This window comes from Megalobrama amblycephala, linkage group LG4 (genome assembly GCF_018812025.1).
Source record: "Megalobrama amblycephala isolate DHTTF-2021 linkage group LG4, ASM1881202v1, whole genome shotgun sequence".
NCBI lineage: Eukaryota > Metazoa > Chordata > Actinopteri > Cypriniformes > Xenocyprididae > Megalobrama > Megalobrama amblycephala.
In genome coordinates this window covers 2,452,984-2,479,340 of record NC_063047.1, presented here as the reverse complement: position 1 = coordinate 2,479,340, position 26,357 = coordinate 2,452,984, and the positions used below count along the sequence as shown (strand labels likewise).

The 26,357-nt window shown below is 39.8% G+C and overlaps 2 protein-coding genes and 1 long non-coding RNA gene across 5 annotated transcripts in view; all 3 read right to left on the bottom strand.

Annotated features, from left to right (window-relative positions):
* LOC125266277 (cytosolic phospholipase A2 gamma-like) overlaps positions 1-9,609 on the bottom strand; it is a 36,905-nt gene extending 27,296 nt beyond the window's left edge. Inside the window, exons 1-2 of one of the 3 annotated variants that reach the window (XM_048186792.1) lie at positions 9,334-9,609; positions 8,969-8,994 (exon numbers count right to left, since the gene is read on the bottom strand). In XM_048186792.1, coding sequence (XP_048042749.1) covers positions 8,969-8,994 — 26 coding nt within the window. In that variant the 5' untranslated portion in view covers positions 9,334-9,609. The remainder of the gene's footprint in view (positions 1-8,968; positions 8,995-9,333) is intronic. The other 2 variants (XM_048186788.1, XM_048186790.1) reach the window with 2 other exon arrangements.
* Positions 2,619-4,943, bottom strand: LOC125266280. The gene is made up of 3 exons (XR_007184466.1): positions 3,100-4,943; positions 2,881-3,035; positions 2,619-2,784 (listed from the first exon to the last, which is right to left on the bottom strand). It is a non-coding gene; the product is annotated as an uncharacterized LOC125266280 (long non-coding RNA).
* A 13,566-nt stretch (positions 9,610-23,175) lies between the features above and the next one.
* LOC125266278 (cytosolic phospholipase A2 gamma-like) overlaps positions 23,176-26,357 on the bottom strand; it is a 55,382-nt gene continuing 52,200 nt past the window's right edge. The window contains exons 12-15 of the mRNA XM_048186793.1: positions 24,480-24,557; positions 24,261-24,415; positions 24,004-24,169; positions 23,176-23,922 (exon numbers count right to left, since the gene is read on the bottom strand). Coding sequence (XP_048042750.1) covers positions 23,735-23,922; positions 24,004-24,169; positions 24,261-24,415; positions 24,480-24,557 — 587 coding nt within the window. The 3' untranslated portion in view covers positions 23,176-23,734. The remainder of the gene's footprint in view (positions 23,923-24,003; positions 24,170-24,260; positions 24,416-24,479; positions 24,558-26,357) is intronic.

The window sequence follows — 26,357 nt, the reverse complement described above, 5'->3', positions numbered from 1 at the left end:
AAACGAGATGGTACTGACATCTATCTCAATCTGCTGAATCTGCGAAATGTTCCTCGAGATCCTAAACTTGGCTCACCTGCTCAGAGACTAATGTCCAGACAAACCCGTACCACCCTGCCTCTCCACAGCTCTTTACTGGAACCTTCTCCTCTGGCCTCCAAAGACATTCATGCACAACTCACAAAGAAAAGACTGTGTCAAAAGAACAGTTATGACAAAACCAGCAAACAATTGAGCGCACTCTCAAAAGGGCAAGTAGTGAGGATGCAAACCCTTCGTGTTTATGACAGCAAAGGAATGGTGAAGGAAGTCTGCCATGAACCAAGATCTTACATTATCCTGTCTGGAGGAAAGGAATATAGGAGAAACCGCAGACAACTCCTAACTGTGAAAGAACCTATGTCAAGTCAGTATGATGATGATGATGCTCACCAGGTAATCCTTGCTCCAACCAAAGTGAATGATCCAGTTCTGAAGATACCTGATGTACCCGTACAAACAACCACATGTCAAATAAACCCTCAGACACATACACGTTTGAGAGCCAGTCCTTATGTGACACGGTCAGGACGTACTGTCCACCCTAACCCCAAATACAAGGACTGAAGTACTTGACATGCTGTTGAATTGCACATTCATGTTTTATTTAATTGTTTATCTAGGTTAAACATACCAGTTTGGTTAATGTGCAATACACTTGAAGAAATATTTATTTTTTTTAGGTATTGTTATTGTTTCAAATCTGATATACCTTTGTTGTTCCAGTAAAGAAGTATGTTAAAGGTGAAGAGTAAACTTATGTTCATTGTGAAGGAGAATTACAGTGTAAATGCAGCTGTAGAATTTAAACCTGTTTAGTATTTTGATACTATACTTAGGAGAGGGGATGTAGTACATCAGTATGCGTGACATCACTGTAAGTGTAGATGGTTACGAGGTTTCTCTATCTAGCGGTCCCGCCCCCTGGAGGTGGTCGGTGGATGTTGGATGTGTAGCTGCCGTGTTATGTAGGAGACGTGATCTGTGTTCAATAAAGCCACAGACTATGATAACAGACTACGACAGTTTATTCATGTCATACAAGTCAACACCTATTACCCCCATTGCATTACTTAGTTACTTTTTAAAGCTGCAGTAGGTAACTTTTGTAAAAATGTATTTTTTACATATTTGTTAAACCTGTCATTATGTCCTGACAGTAGAATATGAAACATAATCTGTGAAAAAAAAAATCAAGACAAAAGACAGATGACGATGATAAAAAAGCCAAAAAGAAAGAATTAGATAGAGCCCGAAATAAAACGAGGGTAAATATCGGAGCGGCTTTTCCGAGGTGGAGGGAGCTACGTGTCCTGAAAGGATTAAAAACCAATGCAGAGTCAGCCACATTTCTGCTTGACAAGTAAGTATCCCTGCTTGATTTGTTTCATTTTTTAAGAACTACACAACTAAGATAATTTCAAAACAGGCCTGCCCGTCCCCTGCCTGATGCTTCCTCTTCTCCCCGCCCATTGACTCCTCGAAGTCGCTGTGGGTGTGAATTCCTCGTCGGAGCCCATTGACTCGGTGTCAAAACTCTAGCCGCATAACATACAGATAAAATGTCACGCACTGTGCAAAGCAACTATTGAAACCTAATTCACTGGCTTGTCATGTTGCTGAAATAATGTACTAGCAAACCTTATTTAGCATTACATATCGATAGAATAATTACTTGCATACTGTAACGTTAGTTACCGTTAGCTATATTATCATACTAACTATTTATTACTTATAGAAATAGCAACGTCATATAGTTACATTACATGTATTGCAAAATACGTAATGTTTTGAGGAATAAGTTTGTAGTCAAAGTATGGGCAGGCCATAGTCCGTGTAAATCATATTGATGATGTTTCGTCTGTACCAGTGAATGTGCCATAGATGTTTATCCGCCTTACTAGCCAGCGCGTTCACGGCAGGCTCCGTTGTGATGGGGGAGGAGCTGTGGAGAGAGGGCTGTAGCGCAGCATAGAGCAAGGGGGAGTGACCTGTGAGTTGTGCTTGTTCAAATTTTCAGGCTAAGTCAACGTTTTCTAAAAACTCCCTACAGCAGCTTTAAGGAAAGTAATGTTACGTTACACACACTTACGATTCCTCTCAACATGGCGACAGGAGAGGCATCAGTCAATAAATGTGAAAACAAAGTAACTCGCATTACTGATTTGAAAAAGCAACTCGGAGATTAAATTGTAAATTTAAAAGTAATGCATTACTTTACTAGTTACTTGAAAAAAGTAATCTGATTACATAACTCAAGTTTCTTGTAATGCGTTACCCCCAACACTGCTGATATGCAAATCAGTTTAGTCTATATTCAGATTTTAAACATTAACGTCTGGATCCTTTTTGCCCAACGGCCGCTCGGATCTCCTCCAGCAGCTTGTCTTTGTTGTTTATGATGTTTTTTCCAGCGACCTCCACAAGATCAGTGATCATCTCAGCACTGTAAGGACCTTGAAAAGTCGTATATTTTTTCCTCCAGGCCTCAATTTTGTCTGAAGAAACATTAACACACTTAAATCAGAACACAGTTGATATTTCAGTTTTATTCAGGACATTGTAAGACTTTAACTTGCCTCCACAGTTGACCACATTAAAGAGAGGGATGTGGATCACGGTTGGAGTGTTTTGGCCTTTGAACACATAGAAGTCCTTCGGTTTCTCTGAGTGTCCACTGAGAATGTTGACCTCAGGGAAAGGGATGTTTAGTTCCTTGCACGTCTTGGAAGCTTCCTTCACCGTCTGCAGTGGAAAAGCATCACAATTGCTCTTATTTTTTTAGATCACTAACATTTTCTTATGAGTGAAACTGTAGAGAATTAAAAATGTGTATAATACCAAGAAAGGATCACCCTCACTGAAATCCAGTGAAATGATGAGGTCGATGTGTCTCTCTTTTCTCAGCACTGAGAAGTAGGGTGAGTTCAGCAACAGTCCGGCATCTTCAAAGTCTCTCGTCTTAGTTTCCTGAAGAGTGGAGGGCACTGCTTCACCTGAGGGATCACAGCATTATTATATTATTCACACAGAATTTCCAGTCAGCAGGTCTGTTCTTACCTGTCGTGAAGGAAGTTATAATTCCTGCCCCAGACCCACAGATTCATGCAATTAATAATGCTCATCCAAGCATCTGTAAAACAAATGCACTCTTATTAATTAAGTAAATAGTTCTTTTGGCCCTCTAGCAGTTGAAGCATAAAACTACAAGTTACTAACGGCGGAACATTGTTTTGATCGTTACGTGACGCGAGTTGTGCTTCAGCTCCTGAGCGGATGAATCTGATCAATGCGAATGTCACTAACTAGGGCTGGGTATTGACAAAATTTTCATGATTCGATTCGATTACTATTCACATGCTTTCGATTCGATTTGATTACGATTTCAATTTGATTCAATATCGATTATTTTGGATGTAGTATTTCAGTTACAGCACATGGCAAATTTTCTAGAGGAAGTTATAATTCCTGCCCCAGATCCACTGAGAAATGCATTTCATAATTCTTGCCAAAGCATCTGTAAAACAAAAGCACTCTTATTAATTTAGTTTTCAGACCAAGTAAATAGTTCTTTTGGCCCTCTAGCGGTTGAAGCATAAAACTACAAGTTACTTATGGCGGAACATCGTTTTGATCGTTACGTGACGCGAGTTGTGGATGTTGATGAATCTGATCAGTGCGAATGTCACTAACTACATCAAAACACCCAATAATGCAAGAAAGATGGAAAATATGTCTTGTAAGTAACTTCTAGACTATAACTGTTGTTTTAACTTGTTGAAATCGATTGTTTTAAAATAATGTTACAAGATATTGGCAATGATTGCTATTCATATCAGATAATCGTGGAAACTACAACTCTTCGTATTCATTTTTTTCTGTTTTTTTATCAGCAATTCTCAGTCTTTCCACATGACTTTTGCCTTCAGAGAGGTCTGTAAAAACAAAAATGATAAAAGCACTTTGAAAACAGCTGTCGAAAAGCAAAAATGAAGGTAACATTACATGAACGTAATGTCTAGTGTTAAAGTTTGTTTTTACGTTCATATTCATTGGAGGACACGCCGACATCTTGGAATTTACTCAAAATCTCGCTGAGGGCGGGGTTGATCGATGTACCCCGAGTTCACGCAAAATGGCTGACTTTGAGTGGCGTTATTTCCTAGAAGGAGTTGGGAAAAATCCAATATATGATCTGTCTGGAACATAGCATACAGTAAGTAAAGATATTTATAGGCAAATACTCAAAACTGGTTTAGAGATTGTTACCAGCATAAAGATTGTTTTCTGAACTTAGTCGATGCTGCAAATGTACTGCTTTGCTAATTATGTTGATTCGTGTTTTATTACGAGTTCTGTCGCTTTCGCTTTTTGCTTGTAAACTTGTTTAGTTTCAATGTTCATTTGTCGTGGATTCAAGCTATTACGACACCTTCCACTGCATATAGTAGCCTGAACTTCTTTCATTTATCTATAGATAGACATAAACACAGAAGTAAGCAGTTTCACGCAAAATCCATCCCAACAGCTGTCAAATAGGCTGATTATTATGTTTACAGCAGTGATTTGGGGTAAGGCAAAAATTCGGTTTGACAGTTGGATTTGTAATATACTCGCTCGTTATTTACATTTTGTTCATTATGACAGTGTAGTTTTGATTTTGAGTTCTTATCGAGAACAATGTTGGCTGTATAGACTTCTTGACTACATGTTTCATAACAGGATCAGACAAGTATTTCGTCTTTTAATAGAACTAACTGGTTTTCAAAAGAACTAGAGGATAAAAAGTTATTTGAATCTCAAATATCTAAAATATTAAATGTACAGTGGTTTACGTATCAATCTGGCTATAAAATGAAAAATTGCATATAAAATTTCCATCCATTTGAATTACACAGTTTTAACACAAACTAATAAACTTAATGTGATGCATATTTGTCAGTCGTACAAGAATGAATCAGTTTTCTATAATAGTGCTAAAGTGTTTTTTCTTAATTCACAATAACCAGGTTGAAACAGGTTCTGATCTGTTTTATTGATGTGTGACTGACAAATATGCATCACATTATGCTTATTAGTTTAAGTTAAAACAATGGATGGACATTTTGGTAACACTAAGGTACACTTAAGGTGAAAATCAGCATCCACACAACTCTGGAAAAGTGGTGTGGAGAATGGATGGATGGATATTAGAAACATTTCAACCTACCCAATGGCCAGTAACCAATCCGACCAGTCAAACTGTTGATTACATCCATGGTGTAACTCTTCATATTCAGTTCATGTGCTTCAGCAATTCTCAGTCCTTCCAGATGACTTTGTCCTCCAGAGAGGTCTGTAAAAGGACGGGACATGTACATTAGTGAGTTCTTCTTATTCTAGTATGTGTATCTTTTTTTGTATTTCATAATTGTTTTGAAATTTACTGTTTAATTTAAATTTATAATTGTTTAAAAATAGACTGTAATATATTATATATAAAAAAAATTATATATATATAAAACAAAAACCCATTTAATCATTAACAGATGGTTTTATCCAAAGCGACACTTACAAATTACACATTTTAAATGCAGATATGATATGAAATATGGCCTTTTGTATTTTATACATTTTGTTTTTAAAGTTTCCTTCTCAAATCTAAAGGCCTGTTCACACCAAGGACAATAACTATTTTAGTGTTCACATCATCCAGACCAATACACAATATCATTCTGTTTATTAAAGGGCTAGTTCATCCAAAATGAAAATTCTTGTTCTAAACCTGTATGAATTTCATTATTCTGCTGAACACAAAAGAAGATATTTTGAAGATTGTCTGTAACCAAACAGTTGATGGGCCCCACTGACTTTTTTTCTACTATGGAAGTCAATGTCCATCAACTGTTTAGTTACACATAATCTCTCAAATATCTTCTTTTATGTACAAACGAAATAAACTAACTGGAGATGAGTAAATTATGACAGAATTGTAATTTCTGCCTGAACTATCCCTTTAAAGTGAGTCCAACCTCAATTTTAAAAACAAAATGTAGCACTTTATTTACAAAATATTAATCCTTATATTAATATTTATATTTTTAGGTGAACTAACCCTTTAAGCACAAGCTGCAGTTTTGTCATCTGTTGCTTTAAATGCTTAAGCTCTTTAAGCAGGATGGATTCTGATTGGCTGTCAATGTTTCTATTGTTCATCAGCTGGAAAAAATCGTTCTGAAAGTGATTCCAATGATATTGTTTCTCTGCACCGTTACAGTTGTGGTGTGGACTCTGCTATTCTTTTATAGTGATTTTAGAATGATATCTTTATCATTATAGTTATCGTCCTTGGTGCAAATGGGCCCTAAAACTGTAATTAAGACGTGAACACAAGGCTGTGATGGACATACAGACCAATCAGTGGCTTGTTACCGTTCAGTGTCTTGATGGATTCATCAAGAGCAGAAGGATCTTCCTCAGTCAAAGCAGAAAGATTCTTGTCCACGAGGTTCATGAGCACCTGGTAACACTCCTCATCTGAAGCTGGAGCGATTGGATCTTCTTGTCTGTGCTCTGATATGTGCAGTAGCTCTTCTCCCCTCCTGAGTTCGAATCCTGCCGCAAATATGTCTTCCGTCCCTGCACTGCTCTCCAATGCTTCCAGTCTCCTCTCATGCTGTTCTATAAAATCATTCTAATATGATGATTTGTTACTGAAGAAACATTTCTTCTTCTTCTTCTTCTTATTATTATTATTATTATTATCATATTTTTTGTGAAAACTGTAATGCTCTACTATTCAAAAGTTTGGGGTAAGATAAAAATGGATACTTTTATTCAAGATTGGTCAAATGTGACAGTATAGACATTTATAAAGATTTCCATTTCAAATAAATCCTGTTTTTTTTCTATTCATCAGAAATCCTGAAAAAAAGTATCATGATTTCCATTAAAATATATATAAAATAAACTGTTTTCAGCATTGATAATAATCATAATTGTTTCTTGAGTATCAAATCATCATATCAGAATGATTTCTGAAGGATCATGTCAGTGTTGTAGTCGAGACCAGCTCATTCGAGTCCGAGTCAAGACCGAGTCCAGAGAGGGTCGAGTCCGACTCGAGACCAAGACCAAAGAAGTCCAAGACAAGTTTGAGTTCACATAAGGTTGTGTCTGAGACAAGACCTAAAGAAATCTAAAGACCTAAAAGAATATGTATATGTTTGATGCAAACAATAAAATTGGTACCATACTCATAAAACATACCATGGCATGTACACTGTATTTTATTTACTTAGAGTGATATTGGTTTAAATATTATCAGTTTAGGGTAAAAAGGCCACATAGTAGGTGGTGTAAAGGCAATTTGTTAGAAAAGATTTCCATTTTGAATACATGCTGTTATTTTTAACATTTTTAAATAAAAGATTTTAAATCAATCGACTGAAGGAACACAGCATGTTATAAAACATATTAAGCAGCACAACCGTTTCCACTTTCCAACTTTGAAAATTAATCATCATATTAGAATGATTTCTGAAGGATCATGTGACACTGAAGACTGGAGTAATGATGCTGAAAATTCAGCTTTGCATCAGAAATAAATTATATTTTAAAGTACATTCAAATAGAAAACCATTATTTTAAATTGCAATAATATTTTTAAAATATATATTGCTGTTTTTGATAAGATAAATGCAGGCTTGATGAACATAAGAGACTTATTTTGTAATGCAACATAAGCTAATAATTATCAAAAAAAAATTCACGTCACCATGTCACCAGCCTACACATAATAGGCCTGTAGGTGGCGTTTTGGCTTCATTAATTATGATAGTTTCATCAGATACTAAACGGTGTATATTAAACACTAAATGAATTGAACATTACCATTAATGCGACTTCTCGCTTTGTGGTCAGTTAACATCCGTTTTGTCAGCAATGCAATTTAATTTATAAAATGAGACAAACAGCAGAAAATGCTCGTCTGTCCATGTAATTTCCACTTCACGTTGTCTAATGAAATTTGAACTTGTCGTGCCAGACAGATCACGATTGGTTGGCGTGTTAAACATGACTAACCGGCATTGGTGATTTATGTAATATTTTAAAATATATAATAGATAGATTTTTAATTAAATCGACACGAGCTTCCGTCGAGCCATAGGCACTCAGTGAAGGAACCATATATGGCTCGAGAGAAGTTTCGAACAGACTGTGGAAAATCAGTCAGTCGCACATGCACGCAACCCATAGCAACGCGTTATGGCAACGCCTCACACTGACGAATTTTCCGACTTTTGAGCGATTCGTTACTATTGTACACATTGTCATGTTAATTTTAATTCAAATGCATTTTGTTTTATTGACCACAATATTATCATTGCTCTTTGCCCCCGAACATTAAGCATGAAATATTTTGAATGGGACTCGAGTGGTCTCGGGAATGAGTGCGAGTCCTTATATGCACGAGTACGAGTCAATTCCGAGTCAGTATGCACACGCTTTGATCACAGGAATAAATTACATTTTACTTAATATTCACAAAGAAAACTGTTATTTTAAATTGTAAAAATATTTTAAATATTATGTTTTTTACTGTATTTTGATCAGATAAATGCAGCCTCATGAGCAGAAGAGACTTCTTTCAAAAACATCGAATCAGGGCTGTTAATAGTTAAATGAAATTTATAAATAAAGCCCAAGAAACGCTTTACCCTTCCTTGATTCTTGAAATATTGTTTCCTTTGGTTGAAATAAATCTGAAAAACAAAACAAACAAATAAAATCAAATGGATGGTAATGAAATAACTGTTAAATTTAAAGTCTGCCGTTTATTTTGAACAGTTATTCTTTTAGTTTTCCTGTATGTTGTAGACTTTAATTGTGTAAGTAAGAGTACAAAACTTATTTTAATGCTTCCATGAATCTGAGCAGGATTACACACCTTTCCTGGGGTTTGGATGCACTCATCTGTAAAACAATAGAGTCCACATGCAAGTCAGTTTCTGTTATTTGAGATTATATATATATATATATATATATATATATATATATATATATATATATATATATATATATATAAGAACATTACACAGATTTTGATGTATAGAAAATTGAAAACTCACTGAAATGATTGTTTATTTATACACTTTTGAAAGTGTGCAGGTCTCTGCTGTTAATTACAGAAAAATGCTGGATTTGTTCATAATATGATTGTCAAATGCAATTTATAATGCCATTAAACCTTTTAACTGCCTTGCTATTGTTAAAACAACATTATTTAACTTAAGCTTAAAAGTATATACTTACTATTCCTGTAAATCCTGAGTCTTCACTCTTCACCAGCAACACCACAGCAGCTGTTATCTTGACATAAAGACAGAAGATGCTCTTTATATGACACTACACTGCAAGTTCATAAATAATCATGACGGTGAGGTTATGAATTAAATTATACAATCATTCACAAGGGCTGCATTTACACTGACACAAAAAATCTGACAGATCTGAATTTGTTGCACATGTGTAAACACAAAAAAATGCTTGAGATCCGATTTTTTCACATTGATCTGAGCCACTTCCAAATGTGGTTTTAAATCAGATACATATCCGATATCTGGACATGAGACCTATATGGCAAGCCATTTTGACTTTTATTAATTCTCAGGATATGATTTCTTGATATCAAAAATTCAGTTCTTGATATCAGGAATTACATTTCCACTATAAAAACTATAATTCTTGATATCTGTACTTGTTTTTTCACTTGTGAAATGTCACCATAGTCTGCCATTCAAATTTAATTGTTGATATCAAGAATTGATTTCTTACTAGTTGAAATTCTAATTTCACATATCAGAAATACAATTCTTACTAATAAAAATCATAATTTTTATTATCAATAATTACTTGTTACTATATAGTGCAAATCTTGATATCAACTATTGAACTGCTACTCGTTTCTGATATCATGAATGTGATTGTTACTGTAAGAAAGCCATTTTAGATATCTAAAATTATATTGATATAATAATACATTTTCAGATATCAAAAATGAATTTTTTTTACTAATAACAATGTAGTTATTGATATAAAAAAATATGAATCTTTTTACTAGTAAGAATTGTATTTCTGATATGTGAAACTGGAACTTCAACTAGTAAGAAATCAATTCTGGATATCAACTATTGAATTTTGAATGCAGCCTATGGTCACATTTCACTAGTGAAAAAACAAGTAGGCCTATATGTAACGGAGGCCAGCTAGTAGTTGCTGTGCGAGTAAACCTCACTCCTCTGATCTCAAGAGATGCTCTAGCGACTGACGCTAGAGGTTGCAGCCTTTAGCCTCCTCGTTAGAGCGTCCGACTCCCACACCGGAGACCCGGGTTCGAGGCCCGCACAGAGCGGGGCGAGTAGGACATGGGTAAGGGGGGTTACATTGGTGCCGTGACCCGGATGGGAGTGAGGTTTAGGGGGGTGAGTGTAACGGAGGCCAGCTAGTAGTTGCTGTGCGAGTAAACCTCACTCCTCTGATCTCAAGAGATGCTCTAGCGACTGACGCTAGAGGTTGCAGCCTTTAGCCTCCTCGTTAGAGCGTCCGACTCCCACACCGGAGACCCGGGTTCGAGGCCCGCACAGAGCGGTGCGAGTAGGACCTGGGTAAGGGGGGTTACATATAGATATCAAGAATTATAGTTTTTATAGTGGAAATGTAATTCCTGATATCAAGATCTGAATTGTTGATATAAAGAATTCATGTCCTGAGAATGAATAAAAGTCAAAACGGCTTGCCATAGACCTACGTCTAAACGCACATATCTGATTTCCCTTGGACTTCCAAGCAGCACAAGGCGAGGGCGACACGTTTGCTCACTGAAAGGTTGCTTTTATGTTGTATTATGAAGCAAACGTGCCTGTATGCACTCGCAGCTTTATTATTGTGGTGGGAACTTTCTGTCTATTTTTTTCTTGAAAGAAATTGCGTGCACACGCACACATTAAGCAGCTGAATTTCAACCTCTGCCCGGTTAATTTGGGGATGCAATCTTGGAGTCACGGTGGATGACATCAACAGACTCGCACCTAGATTCTTCCAAGAGATTCGTTCATTTTCAGTTCATTCACCGAAATGATTCGTTCACTGATTTGTTCGTTCTTCAAATTGCATAAATACGCCAGCAGGTGGCGAAAAAGAGTGTCTTATGTGTAATGTCTTAACTTAACGAACTTGACTTGTTACAAAACAAAACAAAACAAAAGAAAACAAAAATTATTAAAATGTGTGCCTAATCTAGACCCAACTCATTAAATAAATAAAATAAGTTTAAATAAGTGGTTTAGATGACCAAATCAGAAGGTTTTCTTGCATAATTAACATTTTAATTGTATGGCCAGACATTTACAAATTCATAAATCTGGGATTATGTTAAACGTGGAGTTATTTATGTTAAATATTAACAATGTGCTCTGTAGTCAGTACCTATAGTATCCGCTTTCTGCTGATTGCTGAACGAGATCGATCATTCATTTCATCCAGTTCGTTCAATTCGTTCATGAACGAGATCTCTCTCTCTCTCGTTCAGACTAAAAAGTCATTTTATTTAAACGAAGAAAAAATGCACAAAAAACCAGTGCGTACGTGTTTAAATGTTCCCTTTCGTGGGAACTATCGACGCTACGTCAATGACGTGATGGGAACCTTCTGCATTTTGTGTTCGTGAAGCACCTCTGTATCCAACCAATGAGAAGACGTGACGTCAGAGGCGGGTGACGTCACGGACCAGGAAACTATAAAGCATACCCAAAAGCAGAGAACGCCAGCTTCTGTTGTCTTCAGCAAGCGCTATCTGTATCTTGTCTGTCTTATTTACTGTTGTTTGTCCCTGCACACATTGCACACACTGATCTCTTCGTCCGAGGACAAGAGTTTCATAACACAAAATAAGACAAATATATATATAAATGGCGGAAAAGCAGCAGAAATTTACAAAGTGTGCTCCTCCCTGTCCGCGCTTCATTACGGACGGGGATACACATGAAATGTGTGTAAAATGCCTGGGAGTTGAGCATGCACAGGCAGCTCTCGAGGGAGCTGTCTGTGTACATTGCGAGAGGCTCACTCTCAGAGTGCTGCGTTCACGCCGGGCGCTCTTTGAGGAGGGCGCCGCGGCGAGTGTTCCCCGCGGGTCCGGTCCCGCTGCTGCTGAGGCACGGCGAAGGCTGCACTCGTGGGGTTCACAAATGGATTTAGCAGAGGGGGGAGAGATGGGCTCTGCCCTATCGCTCCCCTTACCTGCTAGACCCATTGTCTCTCCTCTGGTGGTGGAAGCACGCGCTGCGGTTTCTTCCCCCCGGAGAGAGATACCGGCACTCAACATATCTTCCTCCGAGGAGGTTGATGTGGAGGGTGTCGGAGAAGGAGATGAGGGACCGCCATCCTCATCTCCAGCGTACGAGGAGCTTTTGGAGGTAGTGACCCGGGCAGTTGAAAAGTTAAAAATAGACTGGCCCGCAGAGAAAAGTGAAACTCAGCCTAAGAGCAAACTCGATGAAAGATTTCTTCCAGCACGGTCACTACCCCAGCGTCGGGGTCTGCCGTTCTTTCCCGACCTCCACACTGAGGTGTCGAGGTCGTGGAAGAGACCAGTACAATACCGTGTTTACAGCCCCCAAACGTCATTATACAGTAACATCATGGGGCTGAAACACCACGGCTATGGGACGATGCCTCGGGTGGAAGAGACGCTCGCCAGCTATCTCTCTCCCGAGTCTGCGTCGTCCCTTAAGACCCCGACGTTGCCCACTAAGCCATTAAAAACAACCTCCAGCTTAGTGGGCAAGGCTTATTCGGCGGCAGGTCAGGCGGCGGCATGCCTGCATACAATGTCTATCTTGCAGGCTTACCAAGCCGACCTGCTGGGGGAAATAGATGAGAGCGGGGAAGCATCATTTGAAGCCATACATGAACTCAGAAAGGCGACAGATCTAGCTCTCCGGGCCACCAAGGAGACGGCCAAATCAATCGGCCGTTCTATGGCAGCCCTGGTGGCCATGGAGAGGCATCTATGGTTTAATTTATCCGATATAAAAGAGAAGGATAAAAACGTCCTGATGGACGCGCCGCTGTCTCCTGCTGGCCTGTTCGGCGACGCAGTGACATCTGTCGTTGACAGGTTCCAGGAGACACGCAAACAGTCAGCGGCGTTTCAAAGGCTTCTCCCCCGTCGCTCTCATCCCCCCGAGACTGCTGGGCGGGAGCAGTCTCGGCCGATAGCCAGCTCCTCGGCGCACAGGGCGCAGCAGAAAGCCAGTGTGGCCACCCGGGCTCCCCCGCAGAAAGCTTGGGGACCGGGGCGGTCAGCACAGGCGAAGCCTTCCGGGGGTAGGGCGGATCTGAGGACCGTCATTATCTCCCGGAAGGCTTCCAAGAAAAGGTCCTGACGCCAGTCATTTGGGACCTTTGAGGGCAGTCCCCTCCGGGGTAATTCAGTTATCATCTCGGGCGCCCGTTCTACCCCGGTGCCCTCAGGAGGCCGTCCTGCCAACCCTGCCACCCAGTGTGCGTCAGGGCGCAGCGGTCTCCACCGATCCTCCGAGGGGGATCGGTCAGCGCTCGATTCGTTTGTCTGCCGGTGCGCCGCATCAGATGAACGAGCCAAGTGCTCAAAAAACACCAGAGACCAGTCTCGAGAGACTGGTTCCCTTAGTAGAATATATGGAAGAATGGAAACGTCTCCCGAACATTTCAAAATGGGTGCTGCTCATGATACAACAGGGTTACAGAATTCAGTTCGGTTCTCGACCGCCCAAGTTCAATAGGGTTCTCCACACAGTGGTAGCCCCAGAGCAGTCTCTGGTGATGGAAAAAGAAGTTACGACGCTTTTGCAAAAAGGAGCTATAGAGAGGGTTCCTCCTCCCAGCAAAATGTCAGGCTTTTACAGCCGCTACTTCATTGTTCCAAAGAAGGATGGAGGGTTGCGTCCGATCATAGATTTACGTGTGTTAAATCGATCTGTAAAAAAGTTGAAGTTCAAAATGCTCACACTCAAACAGATTATCCCACAGATCAGGTCCGAGGACTGGTTTGTGGCAATAGATCTGAAAGACGCTTATTTTCATGTATCCATCCATCCTTCTCACAGGAAGTTCCTCAGGTTTGCTTTCAGGGGCGAAGCTTACCAATACAGCGTCCTTCCTTTCGGCCTATCTTTATCACCCCGCACGTTCACGAAGTGCGTGGATGCAGCGCTGGCTCCGTTGAGACTCCAGGGCATCCGCGTATTGAACTATATCGACGATTGGTTGATACTAGCTCAAACAGAGCGTCTAGCAGTTCAACATCGAGATGTTGTTCTGTCACACATGAAGAAGCTTGGGTTGAGGCTCAATGCCAAAAAGAGTGTGCTGGTCCCGAGTCAGGTTGCAAATTATCTGGGTGTAATCTGGGATTCCACCACGATGCAGGCGCAATTGACCCCTGCTCGTGTGAGTTCCATTCTCGGGGCCGTGAACGGGGTGAAGTTAGGCCAGTCACTCACTGTAAAACAGTTTCAGAGACTGTTGGGTCTGATGGCAGCTGCGTCCAACGTTGTTACTTTTGGCCTTCTGCACATGAGACCCTTACAGTGGTGGCTCAGGACCAAGGGGTTTTCCCCGAGGGGAAATCCTTTTCGTATGATCAAAGTCACGCGGCGATGCCTTCGTGCTCTGGTCATGTGGAAAAAGCCTTGGTTCCTGTCCCAAGGACCCGTGTTGGGAACTCCTCGTCGTCGTGTAATGCTAACGACAGATGCTTCCCTCACGGGCTGGGGGGCGATCATGAGTGGTCGCTCAGCTCAGGGTCTCTGGGAGGACCATCAGCTCTCCTGGCACATAAATCGGCTGGAGATGATGCCGGTGTTTCTAGCACTAAAACACTTCCTCCCAGACCTGAGGGGACACCATGTGTTGGTCCGCACCGACAACACCACGGTGGTCTCATATATCAACCACCAAGGGGGTTTGCGGTCTCGCCTGCTATGCAATCTGGTCAGCCGCATCCTCCTGTGGGCCCAGGGAAAACTCCTTTCATTGAAAGCAGCGTATATTCCGGGGCGGTTGAATGTGGGAGCAGACGCTCTGTCGAGGCAGGGCGCGAGGCCGGGGGAATGGAAACTCCACACCGAGGTGGCGGAGTTGATATGGAAAGTCTATGGTCGAGCTCAAGTCGATCTATTTGCCACAGAGGAGTCAACTCAGTGCCCTCTGTGGTACTCTCTGGAGCACCCAGCGCCTCTAGGGCTAGATGCTATGCTACAGACGTGGCCGAGGCTACGTCTGTATGCATTCCCCCCGGTCTCATTGCTCCCGGGAGTTCTGGAGAAGGTTCGCCAGGAGAGGGCCGACCTAATACTGGTGGCCCCTTACTGGCCGACAAGAATATGGTTTGCGGACCTAATATCTCTCCTTCACGGCTCTCCTATGGAGCTTCCTCTCAGACAGGATCTCCTGTCACAAGCGGGCGGCACGATCCTCCATCCCCGCCCAGAAATGTGGAAACTATGGGCCTGGCCTCTGAGGGGGCAAGGCTCATAGAATCTGGTCTCCCAACCGAGGTTGTGGAGACCATCCTTCACTCCAGAGCTCCCTCCACGAGGAAGCTGTATATGTATAAATGGAAACTGTTCGCCACATGGTGTGGCCAGCGTAATACGGACCCTGTCCACTCTCCTATTAGCTGTGTGCTACAATTCCTTCAGGAAAAGTTTTCAGAAGGCTTAACCCCTTCAACATTGAAGGTATATATCGCAGCCATCTCGGCTTATCATAATCCTGTAGGGGGCTCCTCGGTGGGTCGAGACCCCCTAGTTATACGCTTCCTCCGTGGTGCACTGAGGTTGAGGCCTTCGGTGCGCACAAAAGCTCCGACCTGGGACTTATCTATTGTGCTCCAAGGGTTAGCTGAGGCTCCCTTCGAGCCAATAGAAGAAGTGTCAGATAAATTTCTAACACTAAAAACAGTCTTTCTGTTAGCAATTTCTTCCTTGAAAAGGATTGGTGATTTGCAAGCGCTGTCAGTCGCTCCATCATGTTTGGAATTTGCGCCTGGTATGATCAAGGCTTTCTTACATACTAGACCGGGCTATGTGCCAAAGGTCCCCACTAGAGTCCCAGGTCCCATTGTATTGGAGGCTTTCTGTCCTCCTCCATTTGAAAATCAGGATCAGGAAAAACGTAATCTGCTTTGCCCTGTGAGGGCGCTGGATGCCTACACCCACAGACCTGCCGGGGAAGAAAAACAGATCGATTATTTGTATGTTACGGGTCCCCTAGAAGGGGGGGCCCAGCATCCAAGCAGAGGATGAGCAAGTGGGTGGTTGAGGCCATCTCACTCGCATATAAAGCAGTGGGACAGCCATGTCCCTTAGCCGTTAGAGCTCATTCTACAAGAGGTATGGCCGCTTCTAAAGCTCTTTTGTCAGGAGTGTCACTGGACGACATATGTGGTGCAGCTGGATGGTCATCCCAGCACACTTTCATCAGATTTTATAATCTTAATATAAGTTCTACTCCAGGTTCCTTGGTCTTGCAAGATAGCAGCCAGGCACTTGAAGATACGGCGTAGTTGGGACAGCGTTCCCATCACGTCATTGACGTAGCGTCGATAGTTCCCACGAAAGGGAACGTCTCGGGTTACGAGTGTAACCCCTGTTCCCTGAGTAAGGGAACGAGACGCTACGTCACGTTGCCGTACCTCCCTCATACCTGGAGCGCTTGCTTCAGACATATTCTAGAAGCTGGCATTCTCTGCTTTTGGGTATGCTTTATAGTTTCCTGGTCCGTGACGTCACCCGCCTCTGACGTCACGTCTTCTCATTGGTTGGATACAGAGGTGCTTCACGGACACAAAATGCAGAAGGTTCCCATCACGTCATTGACGTAGCGTCTCGTTCCCTTACTCAGGGAACAGGGGTTACACTCGTAACCCGAGACGTTTTACAGGTAGTCATGCTGATGGAGAGCACACGAATGTTTGGCGCAGACACAGCAGCAGGCAGATTGTCCCGCTCATCTTTTCCCACTCTTGCTTCAAGGTTGTGGGGTTCAGGGGTCCATCATCAGCTGGGTTCCCATGACAGCTTTCACATTAAGGATTTTTCATGAGAAACGCACCCCGTTTCCAACTAAACTGCCAATGTGAAAGCCCCCATAGTCATAATGGCGTCGATATTGTTCTCAGAAGCATGTAAACGTCCAGTGGAAGCGAGCTACTTTCTGTTTCCAGTGAAGTAGAGTTGCATAATTCAGTGACATACATTTTTAGGTCACTTGTCAACTGCTGAATAAGCATGTGATTTATTTTTCATCTGCGTTTTATCAAATGATGTTTTCCTGAAAGTGTGTCAGTGTGTGGAAACTTCACATGACTGTCCTGACAACCAAATTTTTCCCTTTAAGCTCAACAAGGTGCTTGAAAGAAGTGGGCTTTTTGCTGAATCAACAGGTAAAACAAAACTTCTTTAGAAAACAAAAGCAATTCAAATCTGGACCTTTAAATTTATGTAAATTATATATATACACACACACATTTACATACATGCATGCATACATATATTAGGACTTTATATATGTACATATATAAATTAGGGCTGTCAACGTTAACGCATTAATGCATGCCATTAATTCAAAATCCTTAACGCGTTAAAATATTTTAACGCATATTTAACGCAGAAAAATTACGGAAGCATGTGAAATTGCGTCATAACGGAATTTATGTCACGCAGTTTGATGATCTTAAAGTCCATGATGATTATATCAGAGATGGCAGAGAGAATTATTAATTCCAGTGTCTGTTTCGCTTTAAAGCACGAACTCTCTGTCATATTCTGTCATTGTAACTGAAGAGCGCGAGCCCTCCTGTTCGGCGGTTCATCCTATACGGTCCGTGTAACGCTTTGCAGTTCTTTGTTCAATTCGCACCATCAAAATGAACCAAATGAAAAGTTGGCTTCTAACTTTAATTTTCAATTTCTTTGGAGCAATTTACAAATGGATAATTGTCTCTCATTTTAATTTTCAATTTTACGAGTTTGGGTTGTTGCATCCGAATCTGATTTTTGAACTAACATAAAAATGATTCATTATTTTGATTTTCCATTTCTCAGATTTGCGCTCCCGGTTGGACCGTACCAGTGGGGGGAGCGGGGGGGTTGGGATGTGGCTGTATTTACCCAGAGTGCTGTATGCATTGACACGTCTGACCATGCAATAATTTATCATCAGGCATCTATTAACTGTGTGACTACGTGTAACAAAGATTGTCTGGACGATGTGTGAGTGGAGTGTGCTTGATGATTACGAAAGTGTAATCCGCAGGTTAGTAGAGGAGCTGGGATACACATGCAAACAAGTTCAAGAGGTCCTACAGCAGCAATATGGACTCGGGAGAGGCTCCAGCATTTCCTCAATTTCTAAATTTTGTGCATCGAGGAACATTCATCGTTTTGATTACGCACGGCTAGGGAGAGATGGTGTGGGTGCAGTTGTTCGACCAGCAGTTACTGTTTGCGGCCCTGCGTACGGTAGAAAGATGATGACTGGGATGTTGAGAGCTTCGGGATACAGGTTGGGTGAAAGAGCGGTAAGGCGCACACTGGCACAAATTACCCCGCAGTACACTCAGAGAGGCAACTGCTCGCCAAACGAATCCCCTTGTCTATTACGCTGAGTATGCTGGTCACAGACTACATATGGACCAAAATGAAAAGCTTGTGGATTTTGGGGTTACTGAAGTTGTTGCTTCTGATGGTTTCATTGGGAAAATTTTAGGATTTTCTGTAATGCTGATCAAGAATAATCTTATCATTTATGACGAAGTGTACAGAAAAATCTGCTAGAGTCATGGCCTTTTTGATCAGCTAAGAGTTGATCATGGATGTGAATTTTATTTATGTCTGTATCATCAAGATAATCTTAGTGCCTTTCGCACTAATGTCAACAGGCACCTTTTCATTCAAAGTCAGTCAAGACAGAACCACGCTGCTGAAAGAAAGTGGGTAGAAGTCAACTTGCGAATAAACTACCCAGTTAAGTACACACTGTGTGCCTTGGTCAACAATGGTTTTCTGGACATTGATGACCCCTTTGGGAAGCATTGTGTCTCAGCCATTGCTTCAAAATGCTGCATGGTTGGGCTGCAGAATTTCATCCCTGCCTGGAATACACATACAATCCCATCCAAGGGCATACCTGATGCTCTTTTTGAAGCCCATCTCAGATCCGCTCGGATCCCACCTCAGTTCTTTCCACCTGCTGAGGAGCTTGCAGCCGACTACATTAGGAACGGAGGAACTCTGACCCCTTTGATGGCCACCCCGACCTTCAGGTGCAGAGGGAAACATTGCTGCTGTCAACCTGTAGTTATGATGAAATGTTTTACGATTGACTTTTAGGTCACAGTGGCCTATTCTGGGAGGGTTTGGAGACATATGTGAACATTACACATAGACTGGAGCAATAGCTAGTGTGATGGTGTTGTTTTTGTTGTTCAGATTAAACAGTAGCAGCCTTCAAATAACTTGTTGAGAGCATTTAGATTTCTACTGCACAATATAAGAGGCAAACATAATTTTTACTCCAATCTATTTGTCTGACATCTTTACTGGTTACTTTTCAAATTACATTTTCTTATTAAAGTCTCATTTAAAAAGTTGTCATTTTTAGATAAGTGTTTAAGATAAGTGGTTGCAGGACAGCAATGCTACAAACATGAGATAATAAGATGCATTGCTGTATATCTGTGTCTAAAGGTAACAGTATTTAAATAAAAATGGTATTTAAAGTAATAAAATACAGCATATACATTAATATAGAATAATTATTCACCTAAAAACAAAAGTAAAATGCTGACAACAGTTTTTTCAGAATGAATAGTTTTAATGTTGATCATTTAAGTGACCTCCCAAATTGGGACCAGCACTATTTGACTGAACTCACCTTTGTCATTATCAAAATCTTTGGGTTTTGTGTATTATTTATTGTCTTTTCTGTCAGTCTTTTCTGACTCCTGAACTGCAACATGGACTGGTTTCATGCTACAGTAGAAGGACATACCACATTATTTGCATGAATTAACATGATTTATGTTTGGTACAGTAACTCATAACATATCACTGTATTTATCAGCTCTGACTATCGTGATCTTGGTGTGCGGTCAGCGTCACACATAACTGGTATTAATGACATAAGTCCATTTGCAAGCTTAACTGATTTATTTTAACATTTGCTAATTACCATAATAAAAACATTTATAACATTTGTTAAATTCAAAATTTAAATTCTATCTAAATACCCCACAAGATATACAACAAACCTTGTATCACTATCAGTGCATTTTTTTTTTTTTTTTTTTAACAGTGTTGAACAGTGAAATGACCCTAGGCAAGCATATTCTGCTAGGAGAGCCAAAATGTGCTGTGCTTCATATAACAACAGTGTACATACAGGTGCTGGTCATATAATTAGAATATCCTGAAAAAGTTCATTTTTTTATTGTAAATTATTTTTAAAAATGAAACTTTCATATATTCTAGATTCCCTACATGTAAAGTAAAACATTTCAAAAGTTGTTTTTTTTTTTTTTAATTTTGATGATTAGAGCGTACAGCTCATGTAAGTCCAAAATCCAGTATCTCAAAATATTAGAATATTTCCTAAGATCAATCAAAAAATGGATTTTCAAAACAGAAAAGTTCAAGTTCTTTAAAGTATGTTCATTTGTGCACTCAATACTTGGTCAGCAGCACATATTACAGCAAATGACTTGCTCTAGCACAAATTACAGCATCAGTGAAGTGTGGCATGGAAGTGATCAGCCTGTGGCACTGCTGAGGCACTATTGAGCCTTCAGATCATCTGTATATTGTTGGATCGACTGTTTCTCATCTTTCATTTTGGAGCATAAAGTGCTCCAAAATCTCCTGGAAGATGGTTGCATTGACTTTGCACTTAGATAAAACACAATGGACCAACACCAGCAGATGTCACGGCCCCCCAAATCATTACTGACTTCAGAAACTTCACACTAGACTTCAAGCAGCTTGGATTCTGTGCCTCTCCAGTCTTCCTTCAGACTTTGGGACCATGAATTTAACATGAAATGCAAAATTTACTTTTATCTGAAAAGAGGACTTTCGACCACTGTTCACTGTCCAGTTCTTTTTCTCCTTAGCCCAGGTAAGATGCTTCTGACGTTGTTTCTGTTTCAGAAGTGGCTTGGTAGTCCTTTTCCTGAAGATGTCCGAGTGTGGTGACTCTTGATGCTCTGACTCCGGCTTCATTCTACTCATTATGAAGCTCTCCCAAGTGTCTGAATCGGCTTTACTTGACAGTATTCTCAAGCTTGTGGTCATCCCTGTTGCTTGTGCACCTTTGCCTACCCAATTTCTTCCTTCTAGTCAACTTTGCATTTAATATGCTTTGATACATCACTCTGTAAACAGCCACCCCATTCAGTAATGACCTTCTGTGACTTACTCTCTTTGTGGAGGGTGTCAATGATTGTCTCCTTGACCATTGCCAAGTCAGCAGTCTTCCCCATTAGTGTGGTTTCAAGATACCCGGAATTTATACTGTAGGGATGGTCATTTAATGAAACTCAAATGTAAATATTCTAATATTTTGAGATACTGGATTTTGGACTTTCATGAGCTGTACGCTCTAATCAACAAATTAAAAAAAAAAAAAAAACTTTTGAAATGTTTTACTTTACATGTAGGGAATCTAGTATAAATGAAAGTTTCATTTTTTGAAATAATTTACAATAAAAAAATGAACTTTTTCACGATATTCTAATTATTTGACCAGTACCTGTATAAAGTCCTCCTGAAGTCCGTAAAATCACCAAAATGGCAAAGTTTTTGTTTTCCTGTGAAAAAACATTTCTTCTTGCCTTAAAATAGCTTGAAACTAACTCTACACCCTCGCCTCAGTTAGTATACGCAAATCAATGAATATGCAAATTAGCCCCGCCTCCACTCACTGACACCAGCTCAGAGATCTACTCGGTCAAGTTACTGAGGTAAACGCTGCACAATGGTGTCGCTCTATACAAAGTCAGACACATAACGGTAATTAATATGATTAGACTTTTGCTTGACTATGTTATCAAACAGCTAATAATGTGTTGATAATGTTACACAAACCATGTTCCCATTCGCCATCTCAGAGTCAGACAACTTCTAACAATCAGTCTCCTTACAAACGCTTTAACACCTCAGAATGTCAGTGGAGAAAGGTATATAGTTCATCATAATTCTATGCTAATTCTACACAATTTTTCACATCAACAGAAAAATATACTGAAATAACCTGGCTTCTCTCGAGACTTCCCTGCTAGTTCGCTGTTAATGATATGCTAAAGCCCGCCGGCATGTTGACATGATTGGTTACAAGGTAGTTAGTGACGTCACACACACCAGCGATTTCAAACCGCGTTTTTTTCACTTCAGATTTAAGAAGAAAATACTCAGCAATGGTGTTGACTGGTGAATTTGCACATGGTTTGTCTTAAAGCATATTAAAAACACCACATAGACATATAAACAACATTAAAAACTTGATTTTCACCACAGGGGGTCTTTAACTGATTCAATTTGATTATTTCACAAATGGGCTGGTTTATACTGATTCTAAGGAATCAAATAGATGCTTTCTTGAAAATATGATTTCTAAACTAAAATCAAATAGATACATCTAGTTAATAAACCATGCCATTCATTCATTCATGTTTTTAGTGTATTTAACTGTTAAGGGCATAGAAAGAATTCTGGGAAATGTAATTATTACACTGCTTTTAGGGAAACCAAATCCTAACCCTTGTGGAATTAATAAGAACCCTTTTTAAATACTCTATGTCCAAAATACTAGGGTGAAAACTAAAAATGATGAAACTTTGAATCGACCAGTCAGCATTCAGGACCAAAACTCTGTTTTATTATAATCAACATGCATGAAGAAACATTAAAACATGCAGAAATATATTAAACAGAATTAAAATGGAAACCTCTGATAATCTAATGTCAATTTTGCAGAAAAAAAATGATGCTGACAGAAAAAGAAATTAAATACTGTTGTAAAATGACTGATACGCAGCGTTACTTTGGCATTAAAAGTCTTCTGTTTTCAGTTACAAAGGTGTCATTTAAGCGGCCCCTTACAATTTTTACAACAGAAGTGATTCAATTAAAAACCTACTTTAACTTGATAACTTTAAGTTCTTAGAGCTGCTGTAAAGCCAAAACAATCTCTGTCCATTAATTTTACTATTATCACTGTGAAGCTGCTTTGAAACAATCTATATTGTGAAAAGTGCTATATAAATGAAGATGACTTGAAAGTAATGCGTTACAATATTGCATTACACCCATAAAAAGTAACTAATTGCATTACTTAGTTAATTTTAAGGAAAGTAATGTTATGTTACACACACTTACGATTCCTCTCAACATGGCGACAGGAGAGGCATCAGTCAATAAATATGAAAAAAAAAAAAAATAACTTGTGCTACTGATTTGAAAAAGTAACTCAGATATTACATTGTACATTTAAAAGTAATGCGTTATTTTACTAGTTACTTGAAAAAGTAATCTGATTACGTAACTCAAGTTTCTTGTAATGTGTTACCCCCAACACTGCTGATATGCAGATTAGTTTAGTCTATATTCAGATTTTAGTCAGTGTTATATGTATTCATGTGCCTGGATCCTTTTTGCCCAATGACCGCACAGATCTGCTCCAGCAGACTGTCTTTGTTGTTTGTGATGTTTTTTCCAGCGGCCTTCATGAGATCAGTGATCTTCTCAGCGCTGTAAGGACCTTGAAAGGTCTTATAATTATTCCTCCAGGTCTCAATATCACCTGAAGAAACATGAACACACTTCAGTCAGAACTCAGTTGATATTTCAGTTTTATTCAGGACATTGTAAGACTTTAACTTGCCTCCACAGTTGACCACATTAAAGAGAGGGATGTGGATCACGGTTGGAGTGTTTTTGCCTTTGAACAGATAGAAGTCTATCGGTTTCTCTGAGTGTCCACTGGGAATGTTGACCTCAGGGAAAGGGATGTTTAGTTCCTTGCACATCTTGGCAGCTTCCTTCACCGTCTGCAGTGGAAAAGCATCACAATTGCTCTTTTTTTATCACTAACATTTTCTTATGAGTGAAACTGTAGAGAATTAAAAATGTGTATAATACCATGAAAGGATCACCCTCACTGAAATCCAGTGAAATGATGAGGTCGATGTCTCTCTCTTTTCTCAGCACTGAGAAGTAGGGTGAGTTCAGCAACAGTCCGGCATCTTCATAGTCTCTCGTCTTAGTTTCCAGAAGAGTGGAGGGAACTGCTTTGCCTGAGGGATCACAGCATTATTATATTATTCACATGGAATTTCAAGTCAGCAGGTCTGTTCTTACCTTTCATATTGTGGAGGAAGTTATGATTCCTGCCCCAGCTCCACTGATTCACGCAGTTAATAATGCTCATCCACGCATCTGTAAAACAAATACACTCTTATTAAGTTCTTCAGTTCTTAGGCTCAGTAAATAGTTCTTAAAGCTACACTATAGATTTGACTTTTGGACCTCTAGCCGTTGAAGCATAAAACTACAAGTTACTTGCAGAGGAACATTGTTTTGATTATACATGAGTTGTGCTTCGGCTCCTGCGTGTATGAATCTGATCAGTGCGAATGTCACTAACGACATCAAAACACCACCAAATAATAAAGAAAGAAAGACGGGTATCTGAAAAATATGACTTATGAGCAGGTAAGAAGCTTGTAGGGAGCCAATATGCTTTGACTTTGTTGAAATTGATTGTTTTAAAATAAATTTACAAAATAATTTTGGAAATGCAGATGTAGCGATTGCTATTCATTATAAAATCCTGAATACACCAAGCCGACGCCGACGTACTAGTGGCAATGAAAGCAGACTGCAGGGTTGGCTCACGTCAGCAGCGTCTGAGTCCGAAGTTGCCCAAACCGACGCTCGACACAAAGTCAGAATTGTGCGAAAAAAGTCAGAATTGTGAGACAAGAGTCAGAATTGCGAGACAAAGTCAGAATTGCGAGAAGTCAGAATTGCGAGAAAAAAAGTCAGAATTGCTAGATATAAAGTCAGAATTGCGAGAAGTCAGAATTGCGAGAAAAAAAATGTCAGAATTGCGAGAAAAGAGTCAGAATTGCGAGAAAAGAGTCAGAATTGTGAGATATAAAGTCAGAATTGTGAGAAAAAAAATGCCAGAATTGCGAGAAAAGAGTCAGAATTGCGAGAAAAGAGTCAGAATTGTGAGAAAAAAAATGCCAGAATTGCGAGAAAAGAGTCAGAATTGCGAGAAAAGAGAGTCAGAATTGTGAGATATAAAGTCAGAATTGCGAGAAAAGAGTCAGAATTGTGAGAAAAGTCAGAATTGCGAGATATAAAGTCAGAGTACCGAGAAAAAAAGTCAGAATTGCTAGATATAAAGTCAGAATTGTGAGAAATAAAGACAGAATTGTGAGAAGTCAGAATTGCGAGACAAAGTCAGAATTGCGAGATATAAAGTCAGAGTAGTGAGAAAAAAAGTCAGAATTGCTAGATAAAGTCAGAATTGCAAGAAAAAAAAAGTCAGAATTGCTAGATATAAAGTCAGAATTGCGAGAAGTCAGAATTGCTAGATATAAAGTCAGAATTGCGAGAAGTCAGAATTGCGAGAAAAAAAGAGAAATTGCTAGATATAAAGTCAGAATTGCGAGAAGTCAGAATTGCGAGAAAAAAAGTCAGAATTGCTAGATATAAAGTCAGAATTGCGAGAAGTCGGAATTGTGAGAAAAGTCAGAATTGCAAGATAAAGTCAGAATTGCTAGAAAAAAAGTCAGAATTGCGAGAAGTCAGAATTGAGATAAAAGTCAGAATTGCGAGACAAAAAGTCAGAATTGCGAGAAAAAATGTCAGAATTGCCAGATAAAGTCAGAATTGCGAGACAAGAGTCAGAAATGTGAGAAAAGAGTCAGAATTGTGAGATATAAAGTCAGAATTGCGAGAAGTCAGAATTGCGAGAAAAAAATGTCAGAATTGCGAGAAAAGAGTCAGAATTGCGAGAAAAGAGTCAGAATTGTGAGATATAAAGTCAGAATTGCGAGAAGTCAGAATTGTGAGAAAAAATGCTTGAAGTCAGAATTGTGAGAAAAATGTCAGAATTGTGAGAAAAGAGTCAGAATTGCGAGAAAAGAGTCAGAATTGTGAGATATAAAGTCAGAATTGCGAGAAGTCAGAATTGTGAGAAAAAATGCTTGAAGTCAGAATTGTGAG